This window comes from Lepidochelys kempii, chromosome 8 (genome assembly GCF_965140285.1).
Source record: "Lepidochelys kempii isolate rLepKem1 chromosome 8, rLepKem1.hap1, whole genome shotgun sequence".
NCBI classification, from domain to species: domain Eukaryota; kingdom Metazoa; phylum Chordata; order Testudines; family Cheloniidae; genus Lepidochelys; species Lepidochelys kempii.
The window spans coordinates 90,932,625-90,960,293 of NC_136387.1; the positions used below are offsets into that span (position 1 = coordinate 90,932,625).

The 27,669-nt window shown below is 38.8% G+C and overlaps 2 protein-coding genes across 6 annotated transcripts in view; both read right to left on the minus strand.

Moving 5' to 3' along the window:
* ATG4C (autophagy related 4C cysteine peptidase) overlaps positions 1-27,669 on the minus strand; it is a 68,181-nt gene that overhangs the window by 37,931 nt on the left and 2,581 nt on the right. For 4 of the 5 annotated variants that reach the window (XR_012160458.2, XM_073357465.2, XM_073357463.2 and 1 more), the window contains exons 2-10: positions 25,385-25,513; positions 19,800-19,883; positions 18,865-19,098; positions 14,380-14,710; positions 12,305-12,375; positions 10,312-10,448; positions 6,524-6,602; positions 5,781-5,857; positions 1,464-1,583 (exon numbers count right to left, since the gene is read on the minus strand). Coding sequence is in view for 3 of the 5 variants with exons in the window: in XM_073357465.2 (XP_073213566.1) it covers positions 1,464-1,583; positions 5,781-5,857; positions 6,524-6,602; positions 10,312-10,448; positions 12,305-12,375; positions 14,380-14,710; positions 18,865-19,098; positions 19,800-19,883; positions 25,385-25,460 (1,209 nt within the window). In the remaining 2 variants the exon portion in view is untranslated. Of the gene's footprint in view, positions 1-200; positions 327-1,463; positions 1,584-5,780; positions 5,858-6,523; positions 6,603-10,311; positions 10,449-12,304; positions 12,376-14,379; positions 14,711-18,864; positions 19,099-19,799; positions 19,884-25,384; positions 25,514-27,669 lie in introns of all 5 variants that reach the window. The other variant, XR_012160457.2, reaches the window with a different exon arrangement.
* LOC140916213 (uncharacterized) lies at positions 20,315-25,375 on the minus strand. The gene is made up of 2 exons (XM_073357466.2): positions 24,125-25,375; positions 20,315-23,483 (listed from the first exon to the last, which is right to left on the minus strand). The coding sequence occupies exons 1-2, from the start codon at positions 24,645-24,647 to the stop codon at positions 23,374-23,376; spliced, it is 633 nt and encodes a 210-aa protein (XP_073213567.2). The 5' UTR covers positions 24,648-25,375; the 3' UTR covers positions 20,315-23,373.

A 27,669-nucleotide genomic window follows, 5' to 3' on the forward strand; every position in this document is an offset into this window, starting at 1 on the left:
TTCATATGAAAACTTTCCTATTTTTTCGGAAAATACATGATCTATTTTTGGGTATACTTACATTGCTGTCATCATATTAATATTAAAGAGCCCAATCCAAAATGCTAGTAAAATAGTTTTAAGACTAAAATCAGCTCCTTTGACATTAAACTATATGCTGTTTCAGAGCATTCAACAAATGGATGGGGAGAGAAACTCACCTGGCCTGAGATTTAAGAGGAAGACAATGGAAAAAAAATAAGAGAAGTTTCTTACATATCCCAATTTTTCATTCATTATTCTGTCATTTTCTTAAAACTCCTCTCAAACACAGCAGGGCAGATAAACTAAACATAAAGAAACTTTTCTTTATAAACTTTCATTCCATGTCTCTATTGTTCCTGTTCTCTAAATCTACTTTCTAGTTCTCCATGTCTGAATCATACAAAAGAAAAAACTTCAGCATTAACCAAAAATCTACTGACCACTATATGTGGTTACTAAGTTTAAAATCTGGATATTACTTATTGGTTCATACCTTATCTAATAAAAATATTTACCACTTACATAGAAAGTTATATTTTCTAAGTGTTGTACAAACCTTAATTCCTTGCAGAGATGTGAAAACCATTATGTCAAATGTATTAATATTGTGATGCATCTTTTGTTATTGCTGAATCCTTTTATAGGCAATTTTTGATAATAAAACATTTGGTTGTTTGGTACCATAGCTAACACAACACACATTAGCACTGTATCACATTATTGGCAATCATACACTGCAATAGTCTAGCAGAAAACATCTGTCAATTAAATTCAGACCTACCTAATTAAACCTATTCCTATGTTCTTAAAGTGGAATGGACATGATTAGGCAGGTTTACTGTATGATACCTGCTTTGCTAATTTAAAACAATGCTTCCAAGTCATAAAAATATTGCTTTATCTTTAAATGTAATCAAAAAAGCACTTATATTAACAAGAAATAATGCACAGTTTTGCTTTGCTCAAACATTTCCATTTCTTAAAAATTTCATCTCCAAGGGATGGATTGCATTTTAAAAATTCCTCTTCAGGTAGAAGACAATCCAATGACTGTAAAAGGTGCTGTCTGCAAAAATATTTTCATTTCAATAGTGCCACCTAGTGGAATAATCTTATACTGAGTCTACACAACAGATACTACACTAGTTTGTTTCAGTCTGTCTCTTATACTCATCTTCTCCTAGCAATCATCTCTTAACACACAATTACAGAAGTTATTCTCCTTTTCGACTTTACATGTTCATATTATGGGATGTAAAAATATTCTAGAATTCTTGTATGTTTGTACTTCATCAATAACCCCTATTTCTAGAACAGGATGGGTTCCATTTAGTATAGATAAAACTATATTTTCTATCCTTAGTATATACAGTACATACTATTGTAGTTCTTGATAGTGGGTATCAGGCAGATATCAATTTCATAATTTCAACACTTACCTTAGTTATTTCTTCAGAAATTCTTTCAAAGTCTTGCATGTTTCTACAATAAAATCCTATTGTACAGCTGGGATCCATGTTTTTGAATGACATCTTTTTGGGGGAAGGACAGTGAAATGACTGCAATTATGGAGATAAAAACATTTTAAAATATCTTTTAAAGACATGAGGGAGGCACAGATATCAATGCACATGCCTTTCTAATAATGGTTTTAACATATAATTCACCATGCCACATACGCTCCAAAACCAGTACAAGCTTTAAAGTTATTTCTGTTCCCCAAAACATTCAAGTTATTTCACCCCTGGACATTCATAAGACCATATAAGCTAGTACTGTTTATATTCTATTTACCAAACTTCCACATTAGGCCACATTAATGCCAGTCCAAAAAAGGATGTGAAATCTGTCAAAAGTTGGAGGCTCTAGAGAGCATTTTATGAACATTTCCAAGGTAGAGAAGGTGAATGTTGCTCTGCAAAGTGCATTTGTAGCAGTAATTGCACTCTTACAATTACTGCTCTACCACCACTTCCCATTTCCCCCTTTTCCCCACACCTCCCTAAAAGAGAAATGATGGAATGTATTTTCATTAGCAAGAGAAGTGGGTTAAATAAAAAAAAAGGGCCGAGTACTACAATATACCACAACCACAAAAATCCACTTCATATTTTACACACAAGGATTTTTATTTTAAATGCAAAATTTGTTCTTATGATAGATGACACATTGACAGCCTTCGAAATGGAAACTACGAGCGCTAGCGGTGCAAACTTCCCCTCACTACTTCACCCAGATCTAGAAAACACATATAGGGTATTTCACTTCATGCTCTGTAGTAATTAAATTGGCATGGAGACTGAACATGGGCAACAGTTGTTAGTTTCGTGTTTATTGAGCTGGACAAAAGTCATTAACTGATTTCACATGTCGCAGTATAGCCACCTGATGGTTAAACCATTTGGTCACTACTGATCTAGGCTGCAGTCAGTGATCTAAAGGGGTAAGGCTCTGTATCCTACTACTACTCAGAGCTATCCATACCCCAGACCCTCCATTAAATCACTATTAATCCTCTTATAATAGCTTAGTATTTAAATCTAACAAATCTTAGTGCTCCACATTTCATGTTCTACTGAGACTGGACTAGTAGTTTTATTCTCTGAGTACTTCCGCTATGAAAGGAAGTAATGTGAAATACATATGTAGATATGCATCAGGCACAAACTCAGTTAGCTTATCCTTGTGTCAAAATAACAGTTGTTAAATTCTAACCTGGCTCTACAGAAACAGCAAAAAGCAAGCTAATATTCAACACTCTATTGGTGTAGAATCCCTCTTCCTAACACCTTCCTACTTTTCATTTTTGAACTCGGTACAAAGCAGATCTGCAAGAGTACAGATTGCTACATAAAATTTTAAGGTTTCTCTCATTGTGGTAGTTGTACACTATTGGCATGTACTGCTCTTTACTACTGACTGGTCCAATTACAAATAAAACAGTTTACATTTTACATTAAATTTTGTTACAAAATCAATAAAGACTAGCAAGTTATATTTCTGCAAGACTGAGACACCTATTTATTGTGTTTTCCCTAATACTGCCCAAATATTATGCAGTTCACAGTTAACCAAGGTTAGATACTGGGAGTCTGCTTTAAGAAAAGCATTCGAACAGTAACATTAATTGTTATTGGTGGTATTGGAACATCCTAAGACTAGTTTTGTAGAATGTTTAGGAGAAGTCTTATTAATGCTGTGAAAGTCACTACCACAGAGAGAAGTGGATAGGCATATTTTTTTCCACTCATCCAACAAATGGATTCTAGAAGCCAGCACAGACTGGATTGATTTCCAACTTATTCTGGACAATTTGTCAATTTTGAAAATATTTCCTATAGAGAAAGCTAACAAGCTATTATCCACCTTAAGAGAGCAATTTCTGTTTACTTTCTGACACTTCTGGACAACTCATACATTACTATTCAATGCACTGAGCATGACCTTCCGATACACAATCCTGTATCCAGAAAAGCAATATGAAGTGATCAAGCCAAGCTGGCTGCTTCTGCATCTTCAAAATACATTTAAAGTATATTATTACTTGGAAATTCATATTAATGACACCCAGCAGCACACTCTGGTGCACAAATCACTGGACTAGGAGCCCACAGATGTAGGTTCTATTCCTGGCTCCCTGAGCTGCTCTATGACTCCCACCTCTTATCTAGTTAGACTGTAGGATCTTCAAGGCAGGGACTGTATTTTATTATGCACTTGCACAGTGCTTAGCAGGATGGGACACTGATGCTAGTTAGGGTCTACAGGCACTATCCTAATACAAATAAAGTTAGTCATTTAGCAACTTCCATCTGAGGACCTCAGAAGGGCACTATAAAATGAAGAAAGTTTGAAGTATAGAACATTTTTTTTGTTTGAGACTATAAAAACGACCTATATTTCTTTTTAAATTCAGAACCACTAGTTTTCTAGGGGGAACTTTATAATCTCAGACTACATGACACCTTCATTAAAGCATCTTGTTAAAATTAAACATTAAAAGTAGTTTCATTATTGGTTTAACCCCGTGCTAGGTTTTAAAATTTACTAGTGTTTATGTAAGCTTAAAAGGGGTCCAAACAGTTCTGCTCAACACCCTATTTGATAATATTTTGATTAAGATATTACGATTGACTTCAGCATGTTACCTCTTTGAAGTTGGTATGTTAATTGCGCTTTACTCACAATAGTGTTAGACAAGGAAATTCAAATAATTCCTGCTCTTCTCTCTGTTTTTAAACCAATTGTTATACAGCAGCAACAGCTTTGGGGCCACAATATAGTTGTATACTTCATTACAAACCATTTGACTTATGTTTTACATTTAACTAAATGTCATCAGTTTAAGAATGTGCTGAATTCCCCAATTAGCAGGTTAAAGGATGCACTCACAACATTTAAGCTTAAAAGAGTATTTCTTCCCCCACCTCCAACCCTGCGCAAGTATTTGCAGCAAAACTTTAAGTGTTACCATCGTATTCATTATACTGGTGACATCACAGCCATAGAACCCTGCTAGTACCAACTAATAGAGGGCAAGCAAATGTTCCTCCCTCCCCAAATATGGTGTGGTTTTGTGAAATTGTGTTTTAGGTTTTGTAATTTTTAATTGGAAAAACCCCAGTGCTAAAAACTACAGTCCAGAGACCAGCTCTGTGCTCTAGTGGCCTGATCCTGCAAGCTGCTGTGAACCCTGGGTGCGCAATGAAGTCAACAAGAGCAGGCCCCAGATGGGTTCCGTAGCTGATAAAGTGTCATTCAGAGAGGTTCATGTAAGGGCTGGACATCACAGGATCCAGAAGGAGAAGTTTTAAACTGCTGTACTGAATACCTCTTTTAGCATGAGTACTGGGGACATATTGGCTTGTCTATGGGCTGCTTGTAAATGCAGTTCTTTAGTACCTTTCCCTGGATTTACTCCTTTTTTTTTTTATGTGAGTCGGAGGAGAAGGGGAGAAAATACTAATGTAAAAGTCTGATTTTTCAAGACCTAGACAGAGCCTGACAGGATGCATTAACTATAACCTGAAGGAGACAGCATGCCATAGCTAAAAAAAGAAACAGTAACTACACTTTCAGACTTGACAAGTCCTTGAAAGCTACTGATCCATGGAGCTAACTTGATTAAAAATAATAATAAAACAATCTGTTGAGAGGAACAGCATAGAAGACATCAGTAAAAGCAATACAACAATGGAAAATTCTGATCTAAGAAGCTAAATAAATGACCTATAAAGTAATTACAAGTAGACAACAGTACTGAAATGGTAATCACCAAGTCTGCCTAGACAACACACTGAAAATTACTGGTCAAAGAAGCAGAGAGTAAATTTGTATAGCCGAAAGTTCAAAACAAAGCTGAACCCTATTACACTCTAACATATATTTCTGACACCAATTCATTATTATTATTTTAAGAGAATCCATGTGTAATATTTAAGCTCGCTGGTACTGCCTAGCTGTCTATAATGGAAAATTACTTAGTGGCATGATCATTTATTTGTGGAGGGTTTCTGGTATATAACAAGATACAGACAAAGATAAATGAAGTAATAAGTACATAATAAATTAAAATCCACTATCAAGTATTTAACCTTTAGTCATTTTTGTTGATTATAAGTCTATAAAGAAGGGCAAAAATTTGACAAATAACATGTAACTAAAACTGTAAAAATACAGATAGCTAGAACAGCTCTAAATAATTAGTGTTTGATTCATATGGGAAAAAAACAGTACCAGCTCTTTATCCACACTACCTCAAGAGGGAAATCCTTTATGCTGACATCCACAAAAGATTGGCAGTAATGAGGATCCATGTAAATCAAACTGTCATCTACAAGGACAAAACAGAAGACAAGTAATTCAAAAAACACCTTATTATTACACTGCTTACAATCCAATTTCTATGCAGAACAGCTGAAAAAAAAAAAGCCAGCAAGTAACTGCTTGCCAGACTGATATTCATTGACGGAAGCATCGGTTTTTGCAGGACAGATTAACTTTTGCATAATCAAATATGCTTGTATAAGCAGAATTTTTATAAAGTGATGAGACTGTCATTTAATTTTTGGTGATAAAATTACTTTTACAAACACACAATTATATTCTAGAGTTTGCATATGAAAAATGTATTGTGCTACTTCATCCTGACAGGAAGAACATATTGCTTGTCATTTGAGCATCAACTAGCACTACTTAAACTGGTAAAAAGTAAATATGAAATAAGAACTGCCAGACAGTAGCAGCAAAGGCTTCTAAAGTTTTGGTGAAACGGATAAATTATGCCTTGTTTATAAAACAAAGGAAATTAAATGTACATTTTACAGAATCCAATTACTATGTGGGGCAAATGACAAATGCCTGGACTTTGGCAGATATGATGAATTAATAAGGTACTCATTTTGCTATTTTAATCATTCTGCTTCCCACTGATCCTATATTAACTTTCTAGCTTTTAAAAGGAAAACACTAAAGAGACATCTCTTATTAAAACACTAACCTTGAAATCCAGCAAAGTAATATGACTGCTTAGGTTTCCCACCAATAATACCAACACAGTACTCAAGACTCAAAATTCCCTGCCAACAAAATATTAAATAATTCAGATTTAAAGGCTAACAGAAGAAGGTGATGAATTAAAGTAACTTGGTGTAACTTTATTAATTTAATTTTTCCTGACCATCACATGTAGAGTGAGGTCAGGGTGAATGACTTATGGAAGTGCCCAGTGTTGCCAACTTTTACAGTTTTATTGCAAGTCTCATGATTTGGTGTTCTTCTGAAAGCCCCAGCTCCTGGAGTCATGCAATTATATTAGAACCTCAGTACTCAATTTTAAAACATGTATCCAGCTCTTGTGGTTGTGGAGAAAAATCTAGGAAATGTAAGCCTTAAGCACTCAAAGATCAAAAGATAAATAAGGCTGATATTAAAAAAAACAACAACCATGATTTTTCAGTAAATTTTTTGAATGCTTGTGATCGGCATAACTGACCACGGGCTGGGAGACATTCAAGAAGGGATGACCCCGATCTGTTCTGAGGTGTTCACAGTTCAAAGACAGGCAGGACAGTTTAGAAGAGAATAAATGTAACATAACAAAAGTTGGAGTCACTGTAGGCTGCCTGGCATGAAGTTTTACATATTTTATAGTGTTATGTTCAGTGGCCCTTCACTGAGTCCCTCCATCCTGTTCATAGGTAAAAGCCCTACTTCACAGGAAGAGGCTGCAGCTGCTTCTAAGAGCAGTTACCCTAAAAGACAAGAGAAGATAAGAAAGGTGCACCAGTGCTGCCTCTTGATCACCAAAATCCCACTGATCCAATGTGTGGCTGTTTTGAAGGAAACATCATATGTTTACCTGAAGAGGGTAAACAGCAGGGGGTTTGGCAGAAGTACACGTGTCACCCCTCATGCAGGAACCTCTAGAAGTGTAGAGAGATAGAGGGAGAAACATTCCCCCCCCAGAATAGCAGACACCAGGGAACAGAAGAGAGTCTGGTAAGGACTCTGATGTCCATTATTGGCCAAAATGAGGAATTAGTGTCTCCACCTCCAAAAGGCTACCATTTGAGCTAAAATGGCAGTGGCTCTTATGCCCCAATTTCTAGGGCTGTAGCCACTAAAGGTAAGACCATTACATATCATCAATTACATTGTGAAGACTCTCTCAACAAGAAATTTGGCCTTAAAAGACAATATTAACAAACAACAAAATTTCTACTTTTGCAGAGCTATCACATTACTAACCCAAGATATTAAAACATGGAAACCAACTTCTGAGTGGTTCAAATAGGTAAGGAGGAAATACCATTTATTTCAAATATTACCAAGGGGTAATAAACATTACAAAACATGCTTATGCATATAAGATAAAGAGGAGAAAACAGTTTAAGACCGTGTCCACTCAACCTATTCCAGTGCACCAAAATTGAAACAGGAGCTACTTAGGTAAAGCAAAGGTCTGATTTCCTTATGGTAATCAGGTACTTTTCTTGTATAAAGGTATTATAAAATCAATCAAGTAACAACCATCATCCACAAATTGCCAAATCCTTTGTAAACACTTATTTACTTAATTCAGTTTGGAAGTTTGTGTTTTCATATACCTAAATCCACACCAAAGATACTAAATCACTTTCAATGAATTACAAAGACAGGATGATTGCATGCATGCAACTGAAGCCCCTTTTATCCTAGCCCCCGTGAGCTATATCTGCAAATGACAGCACGTTTTCCAGTAAAACAATGGTCAACACCAATACAAAAGCCCACATTAAAGAAGAGTGACCACACAAGATCAGAAACCCTTATGAAAATAGAGGCAAAAGCAGCGCGTGTGTTAGCCTACAAATAAAGGTATTATGATTCCACATTCAGAGATTCCAAAGCTCTTTTGCAGAAGTACTGTAATGGGAATTGGGTTCTTAGATCAGATCTACAACCAGGGACATGTTTCACTGTGCCAGACTTAACCAGCAAAGAGCAAAAGCTCTTCTAAAACAACTAGACACACAAAAAAGGAATCAAGACAGAACAGCTATTTCATACTTTAAATAAAAGACTTCATAGTTCTCTCCTCCTTGGTTATAAAAGTTTTTCATAGTTCTCTCTGAAACTTTGTGATAAAATGGAACAGATAATCAAGAGAAAGGAAAAATAGGTATGGTAACAAAAGTGCCCAACTCAGATTATCTTAATGCCACTGAGCAGCTCCTTAAACTGTCCAATCATACAAATTTAGATGGGACTCAAAAGGATGAATCTGTGTGATTAACAATAGGATAGTAAAGACGAAGGAACAGAGTTACGCAAGTTCTTCCCTTCAACCAGCAAACTACCAACATGTGCTCATGGGGCATGAGAATTATGGTCTAGTTTCTTAGAGACCATTTTTAAGTGTTCAATTAAAAAAGCTGAATATTTGTTGATGAGAAGAGAGACAAAAAAACCCTACACTAAACTGTTTGTTTCCCGGCTCTGTCCTGAAATTTGATACACTGGGGGGTTTTTCATTCTTAATCGTCACTCTCTTCTTCCACATACAGAGTCATCCGAACCGCCAGCTAATGAAATAATGGCCACAAAAACTGTCAATTGGGTCAAATGATTATAACCCTTCAATCTGAAAAAAGAGAGGTAGAAGGAATAAGCTGTGAAAGTGTAGCTGGTAGTCTTCAATATTCGCTATTTAAAGATTAAAAAGACAGACAAGAAAATAAGCAGCTTGGTTTATATTTTTTGAGTGTTTGTTAATATGAAAGTTCATTTAAGACACCACAAATAATAATTTAGTATATCTATGGTATTTATATTTGTAATTTGAGTCACTGCATTAGTGCCTTTTCAGGAAATTACTTTAGCAACGAAATATTTATCACTGCTTTACCATAGGCCAGGGGTTGGCAACCTGCGGCTCTTTAATCTGACCCTTCAATACCTTATGTTATAGAACACATTTTTTGTCCGGCACAGCAGGGCTCAGGCAGGCTGCCTGCATGCCATGGCCCCAGGCTACTCCGGGAAGCGACCGGCTGATCGCATGTCCCTGTGAGCCTCTGTGGAGGGGAGAGGGGAAGGGGCTCCGCACGCCGCCCCTGCCCCCAGCACCGTCCTCACAGATGCGGGTGTGGTGCTTGTGGGCATGGGCAGCACACAAAGACCCGCTGTCCCCCTCCCCGCAAGGGGCGCACAGAGACATGCCAGCAGCCAGACACTTCCGGGAGCAGCGTGGGGCCAAGGCAGGCAGGCAGCCTGTCTGAGCCCTGCTGTGCTGCTGGCTGGGAGCCACCTGTGGTAAGTGCCTCCCAGCCAGAGCCCTGCACCTTGCACCCCCTCCTGCACCCCAACCCCCTGCCCTAGCCCGAAGCCTCCTCCTGCAACAAACTCCCTCCCAGAAACCATACCCCTCACCCTCTCCTGCACCCCAACACTCTGCACCAGCCCGGAACACCCTCCTGCACCCAAACTCCCTCCCACAGCCCACACCCCTTCCTGCACCCCAACACTTTGTGTGTGATGCGGCTCTCGAAATATTTTGGTTAAAAGATAAAAATAAAAAATGGCTCTTCTTTGAAAGGTTGACAACCCCTGCCATAGGACATCATGTGCTCTGCAATTATGTGTGATCTTGTAATATTGACATTTAAAATCTGTTAAGTCAAACTTTACAACTTACAACTGTAAAATCATCACCATGCATTTAATGGCTAGAAGATTACCACCATGAAGAATCTTTTCATACCCAGTGCTACTGTTTGAAACAGAGAATGAACTCTTATTTCATACCTTTACAAACTCCAAGTAGTCCATGTTGGTTCTCTCTCCACCAAGTCTTACAGGAACTAATATAATTACAGCTTTCATATCTGCTTTTTTAGAGCCCATAGAAGAGCACTGTCTATCAACAACATCCAAACTGTAAACTGAAAATAAGAATGAAAATACTTGAGCATCAGTAAGGTACACATGTAATTTTTTTGGAAGTAAAAATATACTGAATACCTTTTACAAAATTTTATATGCCTACACAATTATATTTAAGCACGATAAATCAAACCTGTACATTTCTGAAAAAATTAGACTCTCCACATTAAATGGTCTTTCGGAAAAAAAATGTATTAATAGAAACTAATCACGTTTTCCTCACCTCGAGTGGCATTATGTAGAAAGATATGCTACATTGTTGAGTTCAACAGTTTGGATAAGTGGCATGTAGGGTGTAGGAAAGTAGTTATTGAGAAGAGCAGAGAAACATTTCTTCTATTTGTTTTAAAATAAATGGATAGTTTAAAATTTGGTCCTAGAACTAACTTTCGTATTTAAAAATATGTATCTCAAAGAAAAGCTTTTTAAAAACATTAATGTTCAAACAATATAGTATTAGATCCTGAGTTAAACAAAAATATAAAACCATTGTTTTACTTCCTCCACTCAGAAAGTGCATAAAGACAAAAAAATTCACTTCCAATATTTAAATTAAGACTACATTAGATTTTTAAAATTCTCTCACTTTTAATACCCTAAGGCAGGAGTTGGCAACCTGCGGCACGCGGCCCATCAAGGTAATCCACTGGCAGGCAGCGAGACATTTTGTTTCTGTTGATTGTCCGTAGGCACGGCTCCCCGCAGCTCCCAGTGGCTGCAGTTCGCCATTCCCGGACAATGGGAGCTGCGGGAAGCAGCGCAGGCCGCAGGGATTACCCTGATGGGCTGTGTGCCGAAGGTTGCCGACCCCTGCCCATAGGTGTTAATTGTAACATGGTAAAGAAATTTGTTTACAATATACAATTAAGTTGAGTATGTCCCTTTAAAACTAGCTTGATCACAGAAAGGAATGATATTCCTGTATTATCTCCCAAGATCAGGTACAGTAGACCATAGAAAGTAATAGTTTAGGCAACTGAACACAGCTATAGAAGTAATACATTATGCTTTCATTTGAAAGCCTAGATTGTCATAGTTATTAGTGTAAAGTTTTATTACACATTTAGTTTGTCTTGTCACCCTCCACTTCTGCACATCCACCAGAGCCCTAATCTACCCTACCTGTGATAACAGCCAAGTATTTAAAAGCATTTGTGTTTGTGAGATGTCCTATACATCGTGTTAGAGTAGAAAATAGGTAACCATAGTGCTTGGTTTATTGGACTGATCACATCTTTGAACTGATCAGATTTATTACTACTAGAAACTGGTGCATTAACTTTCCCATGGACACGTTCCTGCAAGAAATAGGACTTTTCGTTGCAAAGAGAATGCAGCTTAATATTTAAGAAAATGCATAATAAATTAAATTACTGACAGTTTTTTGTTTTTAAGAAAAATCTCTACCACTTTCTGCACTTCACCAAAAGGAAAAAGGAAGACAGGGAAGGGAAATGTAAACCATTTTTATTTATTTTAAAGAGTAGATCTAGCAGAAAGAACAACAGACTCCCTAGAAACAAATAATAAGTCATCGGAGTGAAATTATACATGCCAGGCAGATTTGTGGATGCTTTTTTCCATTTAACTATTTTGAGTGCCATTATCCTAATCAGATGTCAAACAAGCAATTTACCAACCTTTCCACTTATTATGTTTGATTCATCAGGACAAAGATATAGTGCAGAAATCAATATCCACTCTGAGCTCATGATTCCAATTTTTAGATTTTCAAAACATATGGATAGCATTTAGTTTTTTCTTTTGAAATCGTAATATTGTTGAGCACTAACTGAAAAGCATAAGTGAAGCGCTTATAAAGTTGGCTAAAACCTGCAATAGCCACATCACTTACCTGTACAGTCCTGAGCAACATAGATAGTTATCCCTTGTAACTCAGGGTCTCTTGCTTCTTCAACAGCTTTTCTAAGTGCAAATAAAAGATTTGCTACAGTATTTCATTTCAAGAAATTAACAGTAAACTGAATTTAGATTCTTGATTTTTAGAGATACTATTAACTTGAATTTAAAAGAAACTGATTTCAAAATATTCCAGTTTTTGATAGATCACCTTTTAAACGGGGATCCCTTAAATAAAAATAAACTGAAGTTTATTTATTTTATTGTGCGGTTTTTTCAGCAAACCCTGTAGAATATTTCAAAGCCTTTCCAGCAAAAGCAGAAACTGACAGGCTATTAAGAAGAAGTAGTGAAAGTGACAATACACAGAATCTGATTAAATGTACAAAATTAACTAAACACAAACACCACCACCACCCGACATACCTTTGGTTATAGTAATCTTTTGTCTTATTTGTAACTATAGGAAATACTAAATTTGCCAACAGAAATGTGATTTTCAAGTTGATAGGGTTCCTTTAACTAACCTTCAAAGTAGTATCGGCTCAGTATGAACTGTTTTTCAGCTCACACAACTAACCTAAGAAGACAAGCTAAAGATGTATAGAATTAGCTTCAGACATATAGAATTAGCTTCAGACATCTATTAGAACAAAAACTAACATTTGAACAGCTCCATGGTTTCACTGAAACTTTTAAAAAGATAATGGCAATACTAAACTAGCCTCAGAAGAATAAGAGTAATGAACCTAAAGATTAAAAAGAAAATATATGTCGATAGTCTGAATCATGATCACCAGTGAAGGACAAAATTTGTAAAGAAATTAAACTGCTCAAAATAAAAGATTAGCCTTTGACTTCTGATATGTAATTGTATTAAATGGTCACTATCCCTTTATTTCACAATATATTCTGAAGAATCATTTATTACAGACATTCTCAAGTTATGGGAGAGCTATACATTCTCAGTACTGCAGTAAGGGAGAAGGGGAGTTCTAAGAAAGGAAAGCTTTGCAATGTTTGAATAATGGTAGGAATTATGTTGAAGGGAATGCATGATTTGATCATGTGGATCCTGAAGCCAAATATACTTTGCAAATTAGAAAATGGAGTAGTAGAAAATATTTGTTTTGAAATTTCACAAAAAAGTCAATTTCAGATATCTACCACGTGAAGAAAATATTACAAATACAGGCACATACATAAATAACCGTCACCTGTCATAGCACAAACACTGTAGTATTTCAATGTAGGCTCATTCAAGGAGAGTATATTTGTATATGAAATTATTCCAGCATCTACATAAATGTAGAAAAATTACATCTGAACTTTGACCTCTCATGTTTAGGTGACTTATTAATGATTCCGTTTATGGCTAAACTGGGACCCGCCTAGAACATAAGACTATAAAAAACAAAATCAGTAGTATCCAAAGAAATGGCATATAAAGGCACAGAGTATAGAGAAATTGGCCTTTTTTTTTTTTACACTCATATTGAATGTCAAAGATCCTTTACTTTTACTATAATATAATTATAATATTAATAGTCCCATACATTGACAGTTTCACAAGAATTTGATGTGTGCAAAGAAATGCTGAAAACATCAATTTTAGCTCTGACATTTCATTACACTATCAGTACATTACAGCCCCCAGGTTACAGTATAAAAAAAAATCTATAATATTATGCATGTTCCAAGGTTGAAAGAGTGGTTAGTTTTTAGAACATTTCATTAAAGGCAGCCCTATTTAAAGATCAGGTATGGAGAGACCTTGGGTCTCTTGTTGCTCAGACTGGAGGAAAATAGGAATGTTTCAGAAATAAATGACAAGACTGGACAGAAGCTCATACTTCAGTTCCTGAATCTGCTATTTTTCCCTTCCTATAGCAAAAAAAAAAAAAAAAAAAAGCTCTTCTAAATTGCTAGTAACATGGACATGTTGCTAAGTCAATAATTAATGGTTAGGTGTCCAATTAATCTGAAGAAATCTCAAGACACTTCTAAGTGTTTCTCCCGTAACACTTAAGGCATTGTAATAATGAAGGACAATTTAAAGATATTTTTTACCTTAAAATATGTGCTACTATAGCAGGCCCATACCAGTCTCCAGCTGTTTTGCCAGACTTCTTTCCATATTCTATTAACTGATGCAAGCCAAAAGATGCAGGTGGAGAATCTCCAAACCAAGAGATTATTTTTCTATGATAAACTTCATCTCTCATTTCACTGTCATCACAGTCTCTCTTTAGAGCTTCTTTATGACCATTTGAGAGGACCTTGGGTTCTCTCTCCCCCGTAAGTGATGACTCAAATGATGCAGTCAGCTTTTTTACTGTGTGGCTTGTCCATGATTCAGAGTCTGAATTTTCAATGTTCAGCGCACCCGGCCAGGTCCAGGCTGAAACAGAATATTTCTTAAAGATATGTTTTACACTTCTTAACAGTAAGTTTTTTGTATAATTACCAAAAAAGTGCCAATTTTTAATAAAACCAATAATCTATGCTTTACATAGACATGCAAATGCTCCTGCTGAGAATATAGGCAAAAAAAATTTCAACTCAGTATAATATGTTGTGCTATTTTTACTTGTGAGGGAGAAAGGAGGAAGCAACGAAGACACTAGCCACATTACATTTCTTTCTTAGCCCTTAATTTTAGCAGGATTTTCCAGGAGAGGATATAGTAGACTCTGCAGACTTAGCCAGTTAGGGTATAATTACAAGATAGAGATTAGGGGAATTTACATACCATCAACACAGTAAGTTAACTATTTAATACATGTAAAAAGGTTCAACTGATAGTTATTCAAGGCAAAGCCTTTGATGACTGATTCTTTCTCTTTCTTGTTTGTTGATTCCTAAGACAAGTTTATGGAGAAGAATTCTTATAATTTTTTTTTAAACAGGGATGTAGAATTCTTATAATATGAACAGAAGAACCATTCTCCCAAACAATGTTCAAAATGCACATCAGTCAAAAAAAGGTCAGCAGAGTGACACTCCAGAACATAAGATTTGTCAAACAAAGTAAAGTGTAACGTCTGTCTATACTAGAGAACAGAACTGTTTCAAGGTTAGCTATTGTAGCAAAGCATCTCCTGTCCATGTTTCTGGAACTACTTTTTCTGTAACAGTTTGCCTTACACGCAGTGTCCACATTACTAGCCTAGTTGGTGTAAACTGGTTCAGCATGTCAACACAACACTAATAATTCACTAACGCTTCTCTTACCAGTGTATTGTGGGTCCCTCCCAATCGGTCCCAACAAAGCCTAAACTGACACTGGCCAGATGCTATAACCTCCTCCAGCTTCTCCCAATAACTACTATGATGCATCTTCAATACAAAATTCTACTGCACATCAAAACTTAAGATATGGAATGATGTACAATGAATTTAGTATCAAAATAAAAAAAAAGTACTAATTGTATTACTCATATTAATAAAAATCTCATCTTTAGTTTAATCTGAAATTGCTACAGAACTTCCATCAGTGCGCCATGGAATCCAGAAGTCCTGAGGCAGAATTTAGCTCCAACTTGCCACAAAGTACATAGGCTATTGATTAACAGAAATGCACTGTGCAAGGGATACAAATGGAAATGATAATGCTGACATCAGAATATTGCCACCTGACTTTAAGATTTGTAAGTAGTATCTTTTCACTATCTTATGGTGGTAGATGTAAAGTGAACATTTGACGGATCATTTGTAAATTGCATATAAAATACAGGCAGATTGCACAATTTTTTTTTAAACTCAAGTTTTATTTAGCTTTAAAATGCTAAAAACTAAAGCTACCAGGATGTGTACTGTGTCTGAATATACTGTCCTCTGTTGCACTTTGTCTAATGCAAATACCAGATAGACTGTGGGCAGCGGAAAATTGAGGAAGCCATTGGAGGGACTATAAATGGTGATACAGGTGTGTACGAGGTCTGGGTGTCACTGTTAGCTCAGAAAGCTGGTCTGTGGATGTACAGCTCTTTGGGAGGTGACAATTAGGAGAGGAGCATTCTAGAGATGTGAAGCATCATGAGGGAAACCCTGTTAAAAGGGCAGTTGCTGGAATAAGGCAGGTAGTAGCGTTGCTACTGGTAGAGGCAGTCAATTAGAGCTGATCCTCCTCCTTGCTTGCAGATGCTTTTACAGACTTCCAGTCTCTTCTTTCCAATAAAGAGCCAAGAGGCCTGTAAAACCAACTGGAAATGAGAAGACACAAGAATCATGTGAGCTGCCAGCTCTGTGGCACTAACAAGTGTACCATGGATCACAGTTTGACAACATCTGCTCTAATATGTAGAAGAGAGACAGATTTCAGTCATAGGAAGTGACTTACCAAACTCTAGCCTCATATTAAGCCCTTCAGAGGAAGATTCAGAAATCAAGGAAGATGCAAATGTAACAGAAAGATGAAATGGACTTAGTTGTTCCTGAACCTCGACATCTCAAGCTGCCATATTTGTGTACGTACCAAAAAATTAAATGTAAAACCTTCCAAAACATAAAAATTAAAAATAGAAACTTATTGACAACATCATACTGCAATATTTGGAGCATTTCACGTAGCTGTAGAAAGATAAGCATTTTAGCTATTAGTGGCATTTAAGTTTTTTTTTTTTTTGGTTAAAAGAAAATACTATTAAAAAAATGTCCAGAAAAGGATCCACAACCAATGAAATATTTCATATGAAGATGTGAATACAACACATTTCAGTTACCCCAATTTTCACCAAAAGCTTTTCTAAAGAAGATTTACTATCCCTTAAGGGCAGGGTGATGACAGAAAACTTTCATGTAGACCAGACATGTCTCCTTTCCCTACACAGATGGGCTCCCACAGAAATGTGGGAGGTTGGGAGCTCCGAAGTAGTGCAGCACATGACTCACAAGTGAGGATACATAGTGGATAGTACAAGAATGATTTTTAAGTACAGTTTTTAAAAAATACACTTTAGATTAAGACTAGTCAAGACCCTTTTGTTTTGATAACGTTAAACTGGGCTACTCCTACAGCCTCACGGGCATATTCATGTTTAGTGTTCTATCCAGATTGTGCAGGGTTTTAAAAAAATTTAAATAAAAGATTTATGTGCAACAAAAGCTGTATTTATGGGGAAACTGGGGTAGGATCAGTGAATAAGCCATCTCCAAACACAATAATTTCATATGTTTGGATGTTGGGGTTGGGGCAAATGGAACAAAATAATATTTTAAGCAGACAAAGTGCTTACAACAAAAAGAATGCTAGCTATGTCAATTCCACAGTTCAATTTTGCTACTGGACCACTAAAGAATAGTCAAAATTGCATTTTCTGATGTGGTGGTTTTAGGGCTTTAAGAACCATGCAAGATTTGGTTCTTGGCTTACATAGTATTTGCAAAATATTACTGAGCTGGACCTTCGGAATGCTATGTTTTTATGTTAGTTATAAATACAACCCTCATAGACCACCAAATCGCTGAGTAAACAAAACAACACACTCCCTTGCAATAAACCATAGTTTGGGACTGACAGAGTTGAAAGGTCTTTGACAATGGGGGACAGCCAACCCAGCACAGGAACTGATCAACAGGGAACGGATACATGTATTATAGAAGGGATGGAAGGAAAGAGGATGAAATACTGAGACGGTGGCTGGCTTGCAGACCTAGTGGTACTGAAACAAACTACCATGCAGGAAACAGCTTTGTATTTCCAGTCTATCACCTCTTGGGTTTGAAAAGACTGGGGAGAGCATGAGAGGTAATATGCTCAACCCCAGAAAGCAGTCAATTTTCCCCAAAGGGGACTGCGGCTGTAAGACAGTACATCTTGAAAGAACAAGGTTAAGATAAGAAAACACAAAGGGAAGCAGAAAAATAACTTTTCCAAACCCCACCAGGGAAAAAAAATAGTGAATCATGCAGATAATAGATTAGAAACTTCTGTTAATGCTCTCTCATGATACAAGAATTAAAGAAAATTGAAAGATGACAAATTTAAATCTGATGAAGGAAATACTTTCTGCACACAGCACACAATTCGGCAGTGGAACTCATTACCGCAAGATATCACTGAGGTCAAGAACCTACTAGGTTTCTAAAAAGGATTGAACATTTACATGGATAACAAGAAGATGCAGTTACTGAAGTAAAGGTGCGTGTTTTGTTTTATTTTTTAGTTAGGAGTTTTGAAATGGACATAAACTCTCATACTTCAGCCATAAGCTACCCTTTGGATAATAAGGGTTAGGAAGAAATTTTCGCTGTGGCCAAAACTAACTTCTACAGGGTTTCCTGAAGCTTCCTTTGAAGCAGCTAGTATTCACCATCATCAGAGACTGGCTCCTGGACTAGACAGACCATTAGTCTAATTCAGTAAAGCAATTCCTATATTCTTAAAAAGCAGTCCAGAATCAAAAGCAAGCAAGCACTTTAGCTAGCTAAGTTTACTGGATGCATATGCGAAAGCTGATACATGTTCCTCATCATTAACAAAGGGCCACCTGCATCCTGATGCTTGGTTCTACCTCCTGACAAAACCAAAAATGATCTACTCTTCATGCTTACCTCTACCAAGAAAATGAAGCACAAGCCCTTGAGCCAGCAGCATCTGGCCAGTTCTCAGTGTACAACCCCAACCACAGTCTGTTGTCAAAGCAGATTCTTTTATCTGAGGAAAATCCTCTCTGTAAGTCAACCATATTCTAGAAATAAAATCTTTACGAAACTCTTCTACATTTCCAGAAATGACTTTGTCGACTATATCGAAGCAGGATCCATCTGGAGAGAGTTCACTGGGTTCTGCAAGACACACATAACACAAGTTACAGCTTTGAAATTAACTGACACAGGACTTTTGTTAATTAAAATAAAATTATACTATTAAAAATAGGAATTCCCTAGGAGACTACAGTATCTCCTCCGCAACAAGTAGCGAAACCTGAGGAGAAACATAAAAGGTATGTAGCAGCTGAAAAAAAGAATGATTCAGGTAGCAGCTGTCAATTGAAACGGCCATTTTAAGGCTGCAGCTGCTTGGTCCTACTAAATATAAGTGGCCAAATTGAGAAAGGCATGCTGGGAAAACGGCTCCCATAAGAGGGCAAATTTGCACAGGAAAGAGTTAACAGGGACTAGGAAATCATCAAGGAAGGTGTTACTTTGATGTTGGTATTACCATTTCATTCTCCTGAACAAGGCTGAGTTTATGCAGTACCTTTGATTAAGCCTCAGTACCCATTTTACAGATGAGTAAACTCAAGCATAGGTTATAAAACGTATGCACGCAAAGGATGAAGTCTGATTTGACAATGGCTGGGTTCTCTGGCCTATGTGTGAACAGTGGGATGGGGCAGGTATTAAGACTGGTTTTGGGAATATTCTAGCTTTTCCATATTTAAATTGTGAACTTTAATTCTCTATTAATAAAGGTTTTGGTAGATTATTACAAAGACTTCACAGAGCAGTGCCAAAATGGGATCAATTAAATCCTTTACACTTACCATCAGACTTGAAATGGTAACATTTTCCCAGCAAGAAGACAGCAGAATTTCTTCTAAAGTAAGTTTTTGTTTTCAATACCCAACCTAAAAGAGATACAAAGCAAACAAAAGTTTGTCGCTGAAATATTTCAAAACACTTCCAAAAACATTTCATTATACAAAAAGTCACACAAGTTAGTAGAACATGGAAACACCACACTGGAATTGGAATTATTTTATAGATTGAATAATACAAACAGGTTCTATTGTTAAGACACATGAATGGATTTATAGTCAACAAGCTTAAAGTAACGTAGCCCTTGTAAAAACAATATCATCCACATAAGATGTTATGCAACCTGAAAATTTCATAGGTAAGCACTGAAGTCATGAAATGCAAAAGTTAAGTTTGAACTTATGTTAACTCTGCCTTTTTACATGAACTCATTACTATACAGTTTAATTTTGTGATTCTTTTAATTACTATATTAAAATACTCAAGTTAAGCTTCCAACAGCAATACTAAAAAGCCACAATGCACAACCTGCAAAGTTTTACTGTATACATTTAGTCACAAGATTAAGATGCATATTTGAGAAAAACAGGAATAAAAAAATATATATGCACAAAATGGGTGAGTTAATGTTGCTGTCAGAACTTCAACACTTACATACTTCATTGAGAAACACAATAGTGTAACATATAGCCACAAAGGGTAGAATTAAGGTTCCATGTTTAATCTTAACCGCTGCACGTCCTGATTTGAATATTTAATATTAGCAAACATTGCACCAATTCCCCCTCCCCCCCCTCATTTAGGCCCAAATCCTGCAGTCTTCACTCAAAAATAACTTCCACCGACTTAAGATGTAAATTTTGACCTCAGGCCTTGAGGGGAAATGGGAAGATAAAAGCTAATTAATTCCTCGTGACCAAGTTTTGAGATTTGCCTACTTCTGAACTGTTTTGAGAGAGAAGAGACAAAGGGTGAAATCCACACCCCATTGACTTTGATGGAGACAGGATTTGACCCAGAGTCTTAACTTTATCAAAATACACTACCAATGAGAACTGCTCATACTGAGGCCTGGTCTACAACTAAAAATTAGATAGAGCTACCTCTGTCACTCAGGGCTGTGAAAAATTTCATGCCCTGAGTCCCATGGCTACGTAGACCTAACTCCCCCCCCCAGTGTAAATACATTCTTCCGTCAACCTAGCTACGACCTCTTGGACAGGTGGGTTAATTACACTGACAGAAAAGCCCCTTCTATCGATGTAAGAAGCATCTACACTACAAGCACTACAGCAGCATAGCTGCAGCTGTGCTGCTGTAGTCTTACACACAGGGCACGGCTACATTTGCAGATGTAGAGCGCTGAGAGTTAAACCAGCCCTCGGAGAGCACAGTACGGAAAGCGCTGCAGCGTGTCCACACTGTCAGCTGCAAGCGCACCGGCGTGGCCACATTTGCAGCGGCATTGGGACTGGTGCATTATCGGCAGCTATCCCACAGGGCACCTCTTCCCATTCTAGTGCTGTAGCTTGTGGGAAGGGGGCAGGAGGTGCGGGGCATTCTGGGTCCTGTCCCAACGCCCCATGATGCATCGCTTCGCATCCCAGCAATCCCTGTGCTTCTATCCACATTTAGCACCATTTTAACGTTTTTTGTTCTGTGCGCTCTGTCTTCCCTTTCGTTCTGCGGGAATGGATCCCAAAGTGCTGAGGAATATGCTGATGGGTCTTGCCAGAACGTCATGTTTGGCAGTCGAGTTACTCCTTAAGCTACAAACTGACAGGGAGGAGTCTAACGATGACGTTGACTCGCATGACGCGTATGACACGAGATTGCTTGTGGCATTCACGGATATGCTCACCACCGTGGAATGCCTCTTTTGGGCTCGGAAAACAAGCACTGAGTGGTGGGACCACATCGTCATGCAAGTCTGGGATGACGAGCAGGGGTTGCAGAACTTTCCGATGAGAAAAGCCACTTTCATGGGACTGTGTGATGAGCTCGCCCCCACCCTGCAGTGCAAGGACATGAGATTGAGAGCTGCCCTGCCGGTGGAGAAGCGGATGGCTATTGCAATCTGGAAGCTGGCAACTCCAGACAGCTACCGATCAGTCGCTAACCAGTTTGGAGTGGGAAAGTCGACCGTTGGAATCATGTTGATGCAAGTTTGCAGGGCCATTAATTGCATCCTGTTCAGAAGAACCGTGGCTTTGGGTAACGTGCATGACATTGTGGCTGGTTTTGCACAAATGGGTTTCCCTAACTGCAGAGGGGTGATAGATGGGACTCATACTCCAATTCTGGCACCAGTCCACCTAGCCTCCGAGTACATTAATCGGAAGGGCTATTTCTCTATGGTTCTCCAGGCACTTATGGATCACTGTGGACATTTCATTGACATTAACGCAGGCTGGCCCAGAAAGGTGCATGACACATGCATCTTTCAGAACACTGGTCTGTTCAGGAAGCTACAAGCCGGGTCTTTTTTCCCAGACCAGAAAATCACCATAGGGGAAGTTGAAATACCCACTGTGATCCCTGGAGGCCCCGCTTAGCCTTTAATGCCATGGCTCATGAAACCCTACACAGGGAGCCTTGACAGCAGCAAGGAGCAGTTCAACAACAGGCTGAGTTGGTGCAGAATGACTGTGGAGCGTGCTTTTGGCCGTTTAAAGGGCCGCTGGCGCTCTCTGCATGGAAAGCTGGACCTGGCCAATGACAACATCCCGACAGTTATATTCGTGTGCTGCACCCTCCGTAACATTTGCAGAGGAAAGGGTGGAAGATTCACTCAGGCATGGAACTCAGAGGTTCAACACCTGGAGGCTGAATTTGAACAGCAAGAGAGCAGGGCTATTAGAGGAGCCCAGAGCAGGGCTGCAAGGATTAGGGATGCCTTGAGGGAGCAATTTGAGACTGAAAGCCACCAGTAATGTTTGGTGCCCTGCACGGGAGTGAAGTGCAGTGGTTCCAATGTTAGTAGGAATCTGTGCTTGCTTTGCAGTGCCTGTTGCTTTCCTGGGCTAAAGTATCTTTTACTTAATGCAATAATAAAGAAAGAAGATTCATTTATTGAAAAGAAACAACTGCTTGGGAAACAGAAAGGGCAAAGGGACGGGGTAGGGAACAGTTCAATCACAGATTTGCTTGTCCTGTTCTCATACTCAGCCTTCCTGTCTGGAGTGCTGTGCAATGAGTGCTGCACTTCAGGCTGGCTAAAATGCATGGTGATGAGGGCTGACTGCAGTGGGTAATGGTAGTAGTTTACAGGGTTGGGTGGTGAAGCTACAGGTGTTGGAGGCAGCTGGTGGCGATAAGAACCCAGATGTTGGGGAAAGTGAGTTGGAGGTGACATGGGGGCACAAGGGAAAGAGTTTTGGGACAAGGGCTGGGGGAGTGGGGGGGGGGGCAGTAGTTCTCCGCCTGCATGGCTACAAGCTCCTGGATTGAGTCCGCTTGGCACTCCATAATGCTTATCAGCTGCTCCGTTCTTTGGTGCCGGCGCTCTGCATTCTGCTGGCAGAACCTCCTTTTACTCTCCCTCCACTCCTGCGCTTTTTGATTTTCATGAAGGGGCTGCTACATTACTTCATGCAGCATGTCTTCTTTGCTTCTACATGGCCTCTTCCTAATTCTTTGGAGTCTTTTGGCCGGTAATAACACGGACAGCTGAGATCTCAAGATTGCATCTGTAAAGGCAAAATGCAACACTTAACAGAGGCAGCATTGTTCACACCAGACAGAGCAATGATTTGCCCGTACTTAAAGACGAGCACAGTCTAAACAATAGCAGAATTTGCCCAGCCCAAAGCGAGCTCACGTAACCCACAGAAGCCCCAAAATGGTGAGTAAGCACAGGGGTCAAGGGGGACTGATTGTTTCACTGCCGTACTGTCCTCTCGGTTTCTGTGCCTTGGGGAGAGCCAACAGTTGCAGGGGGCCCCTATACTGAATACTGTCCTCACATTTTCCACAGGAGTTCATCCTGGAAGATATCTCGCTGCTCAGGGTGACCTGGAAAGCAAGGGAGGGTCTTCTACTACAATGCAGCTTCTGCCCTGGCCCATATGCAGCTTGCCTCACGGCACAGTGGCACGGACATGTTAGCCTGACTAGGACAAGGAGTACAGTAGCGCTCCCAAGGAACCTGTGCAAGCGCATTGCATGGCTTCTGGATGAGACCTTTGAAAAGATCACTGAGGCAAATTACCAGGATGTGAGAGAGCACATCAATGCCCTATTCCACATCTAGGCATGCATGCAGACCTAATCCTCCTCGTCCCAAGAGCCTGCACCAAATAACTTCCTTCCCAAAATAAAAGCCGCTTACCGGGCATGTCCTCTGGTGTTTGTCCTTCAAAAAGCACTGGCCGCTGTGACTGGCTACCTTCCTCCTGGCTTGAGAACAGTTCCTGGCTGCATGCATCTAGAGCTGCCAGGGTGTCTTCCTCCTCTTCAGCACCCTCACTCCCGCTTTCCTCCTCCTCTTCCTGCCTTGTTGAGCTGGGCTCTGAAGTCTCCATGGTGGTCCTTGGAGTGGAGGTGGGGTCATCCCCAGTATTGCGTCCAGCTCTTTGTAGAAACGGCAGGTTGCGGAGGGCAGAACCGGAGCGGCAGTTTGCCTTACAGGCTTTGTGGTAGGCATTCTGCAGCTCCTTCATTTTAACCCTGCACTGCAGTGCATCCCTGTCATGGCCCCTTTCCATCATGTCCGTTGATATCTGTCTGAAGGTATCGTAATTCCTACGGCTGGAGCGCAGATGGGACTGGACAGCTTCCTCCCCACAAACACTGATGAGGTCCAGCACCTTGCCATTGCTCCATACCAGAGATCGCCTGGTGCGTGGAGGCATGGTCACCTGGAAAGATGCACTGAGAGCACTCCATGCCTTGCTGAGCAAACAGGAAGGGTATTTTCAAAATTCCCAGAGAATTTAAAGGGCAGGTCTGATGATTCATCATCTGAGGGCAGGGCAGTAGAGTTCAAAGTGACGACCAGACTGGCTAGAACAGGCATTGTGGGACAGTTCTGGAGGCTGATCAGAGCGCATTAACAGACCAGGGTATCCACACTGGTACTGCGGCGCTCCAGCCATGGTGCACCAAGCGTTATGCCAATCATGAAGATGGATTACCAGGAGCGCTCCAGCCGCGGAGTCAGGGTGCTCTACGTGCCTTGCCAGCGTGGATGTGTTGTGAGTTAGGGAGCACTGGACTGCTTTAATGCACTCTAACTCACAAGTGTAGACATTCCTATAGCCTGATTTTACAACTTCTCTGTTTAAGATCCTATGCAAAACTGTCATGTCATCTGTGCTTAATGCCAATCTGTTTTTCTGACCTAAGTCAGTCACTGAAAAAATAAATCCTTAAAATATTTAAAGTGAAAGAGAATATCTAAATGAGTTTGTTTTCCCAGATTATTTAGTTTATTGTTGAAGAACAAATTGGTTTCAAAGTCCAAGTTACATTTCTGATTAATAGATGTATACAAATATACTTACTGTGTGAAATCTTGGCTCCCCACTGAAGTCAATGGCAAAACTATTGACTTCAATGGAGTCAGGATTTTATCCACTGTTTCACTTACTGTATTTCATATTGTGCCATGCAGACATGAACTTGGATTTTAGCTTTTCCACTTCATCTGTCCCTGTGGCCTCCATATTCAAATTCTAGAGAAAAAGCCATCACTGTCTTGCAGGACATGAATTTGTCACTGCAAAAACAAAAAATAAACATAACTATGGGCATAGAGTATACATTGTATAGTATCACCAGCATGCTTAGGTACTTAAACCTAATATGACCAGAAACAATAATAAACTTTCAGAATCCTCCACTTCCAGGGACTGAAAAACAATCATATGTTCTATGAATGTGTAATAAAAGCATTTAATTCGAAATATACAATAAAACTACTGTACAAAGCTAAATAAAATATGCCCTCCATCGGTTCTCTGTTCCAGAAACTGATCTAGACCACATAGACCACACTAGTGTATGTAACCTCACACTCAAGTTTCAATTTGTAGTTAGAGCGGAATGCTTGAATCCCTATATTAGAGAGTTTTATAAGTTTATTTTGCTCACATCTAGGATTATGAGCACATAAAAATAATATAAAAATAACTTTTAAAAAAAGGACACTGCAGTGTTGGTTTCAGATATAAACCAGACCTTTCCAATGCAGAGTGCGTGTGTGTTTTGATGAGGAGGTGGTGCTGGAGTGGGGAGAGAAGTGGGACGGAAGACAAAGAGGAAGATGTTGAGCTTGTGGAGGAAAAGGAAGAAAATAGTTACTGAAAACAGGTTTTATGTGTAAGAGAACTGAGACTATTTTGTACAGAAACAATTTGTTATAGAAGATTATAAAATTAAATTTATTTTGCAACAGTATTTATTTTATCAATATTTTCTAGAGATCTTTTATAGTGTACTTTACATCACCTCTAATTACATGTACAGGCTAATTGCAGTTTCCCTTCTACTTTTATCTTGTTTTGTACAAAAGACAAAAAGGGTTTTCGTACATATATTTTATGTATTCGGTCTAGTTATGTTGCTAGAAGGTGATCATTTTAGCAACATAACTAGACCGAATACATAAAATAGTGGGAGCAGCGATTACCTTGCAAACTAATTCACTTAATGTTTTAAAAAGCTACTTACAAGTTGTCAAGAAAGGGAAACTGATTCCTGGAATAATCAAACAATGCGAAATGCAGTGCATACTTACTAACATGTTTGAAAGCTGAATCAGTTTGTGCTGCAGCTTCTAATGCCCCATTTCTTTATAATACATAAAAGCGGCATACTACCCTCACCTGGTTTTTTTCTTCTCCGAAGAAGTCTGAGAGAACTGAACAGAACTCCCTTGGTAGTCTGTCCATCAGTGCCACTTAACAAGAAAGGTTGCTTTGAACAATACAACTGCCTAAATTGCACATGCTTTACCAATAAATAGAGGACTTCAGTTTCTATAGTTGTCAAGCTGGCACCTTTCACCAGAAATACATTTACGTTAAAATACTTGGTTGAGGAGCATTTTCTTGCCCATGTTAAGTAGACCAAAAGTTTTAACAAAAGGCTGAACGAATTAAGAGTCCCTGCTACAAGACCAAACTTTTCTAGCCTCGAAAATGGATCTTGGCATTATAGGTAGATCATTATAGTCATTGCCCTCTTTGTAGCCAAGTAGAATAATTCACTCAGCGTTTTATCAAACAAGAGGGCTTACTATTATAATTAAATGGCTTGAGATGTGGGCAACTCCATCACGGACATTAATTACACTTTCTTTCCTTTAAAAGTTTGGAAATCGAAAGCCAAAACTCCCCTTCACACGAGAGGCTCTCCATTGGGGGCAGGATCGGAACAGAAATGCATGGGACGAGGCTGTATTACCTTACTCCCTCCACCTTGGGGAAGACACGTTTAACTCTTGGCAGCCAGCACCAAGAAAAGTCCTGGCAGCATATCACTGACATAACTCCATCAGAGTTAAGGATGGAGAAGAGATGTCAAGTTCCCCAGAACCAGTGAGAAGTTACAAGGCATTGTGTCTCCAGAGCTCTGTACAGTTGGGAGTGAAAATGCAGCCTATGGCACAAGAGTGTAAACACTGTCATGTTATTCTCTTCGTCCCCATCCACGGAATGATTTGGGTGGAAACTTGTCAAACATCCTCTTCTAAGTTTTTTTCTTCCCCACAGAAAGGAGCAATTCTGGTATTAGTTTTCTTTTTGTTCAGTCACATAAACCAAGAAATAAAATAAATTAACGACTATTTTACTAACAGAAACACAGCAAACAAAGCTTCATAAAGAGTGACAACTCAACATCCTTTCCTTTATTAATCGGGTCCTTTAGATT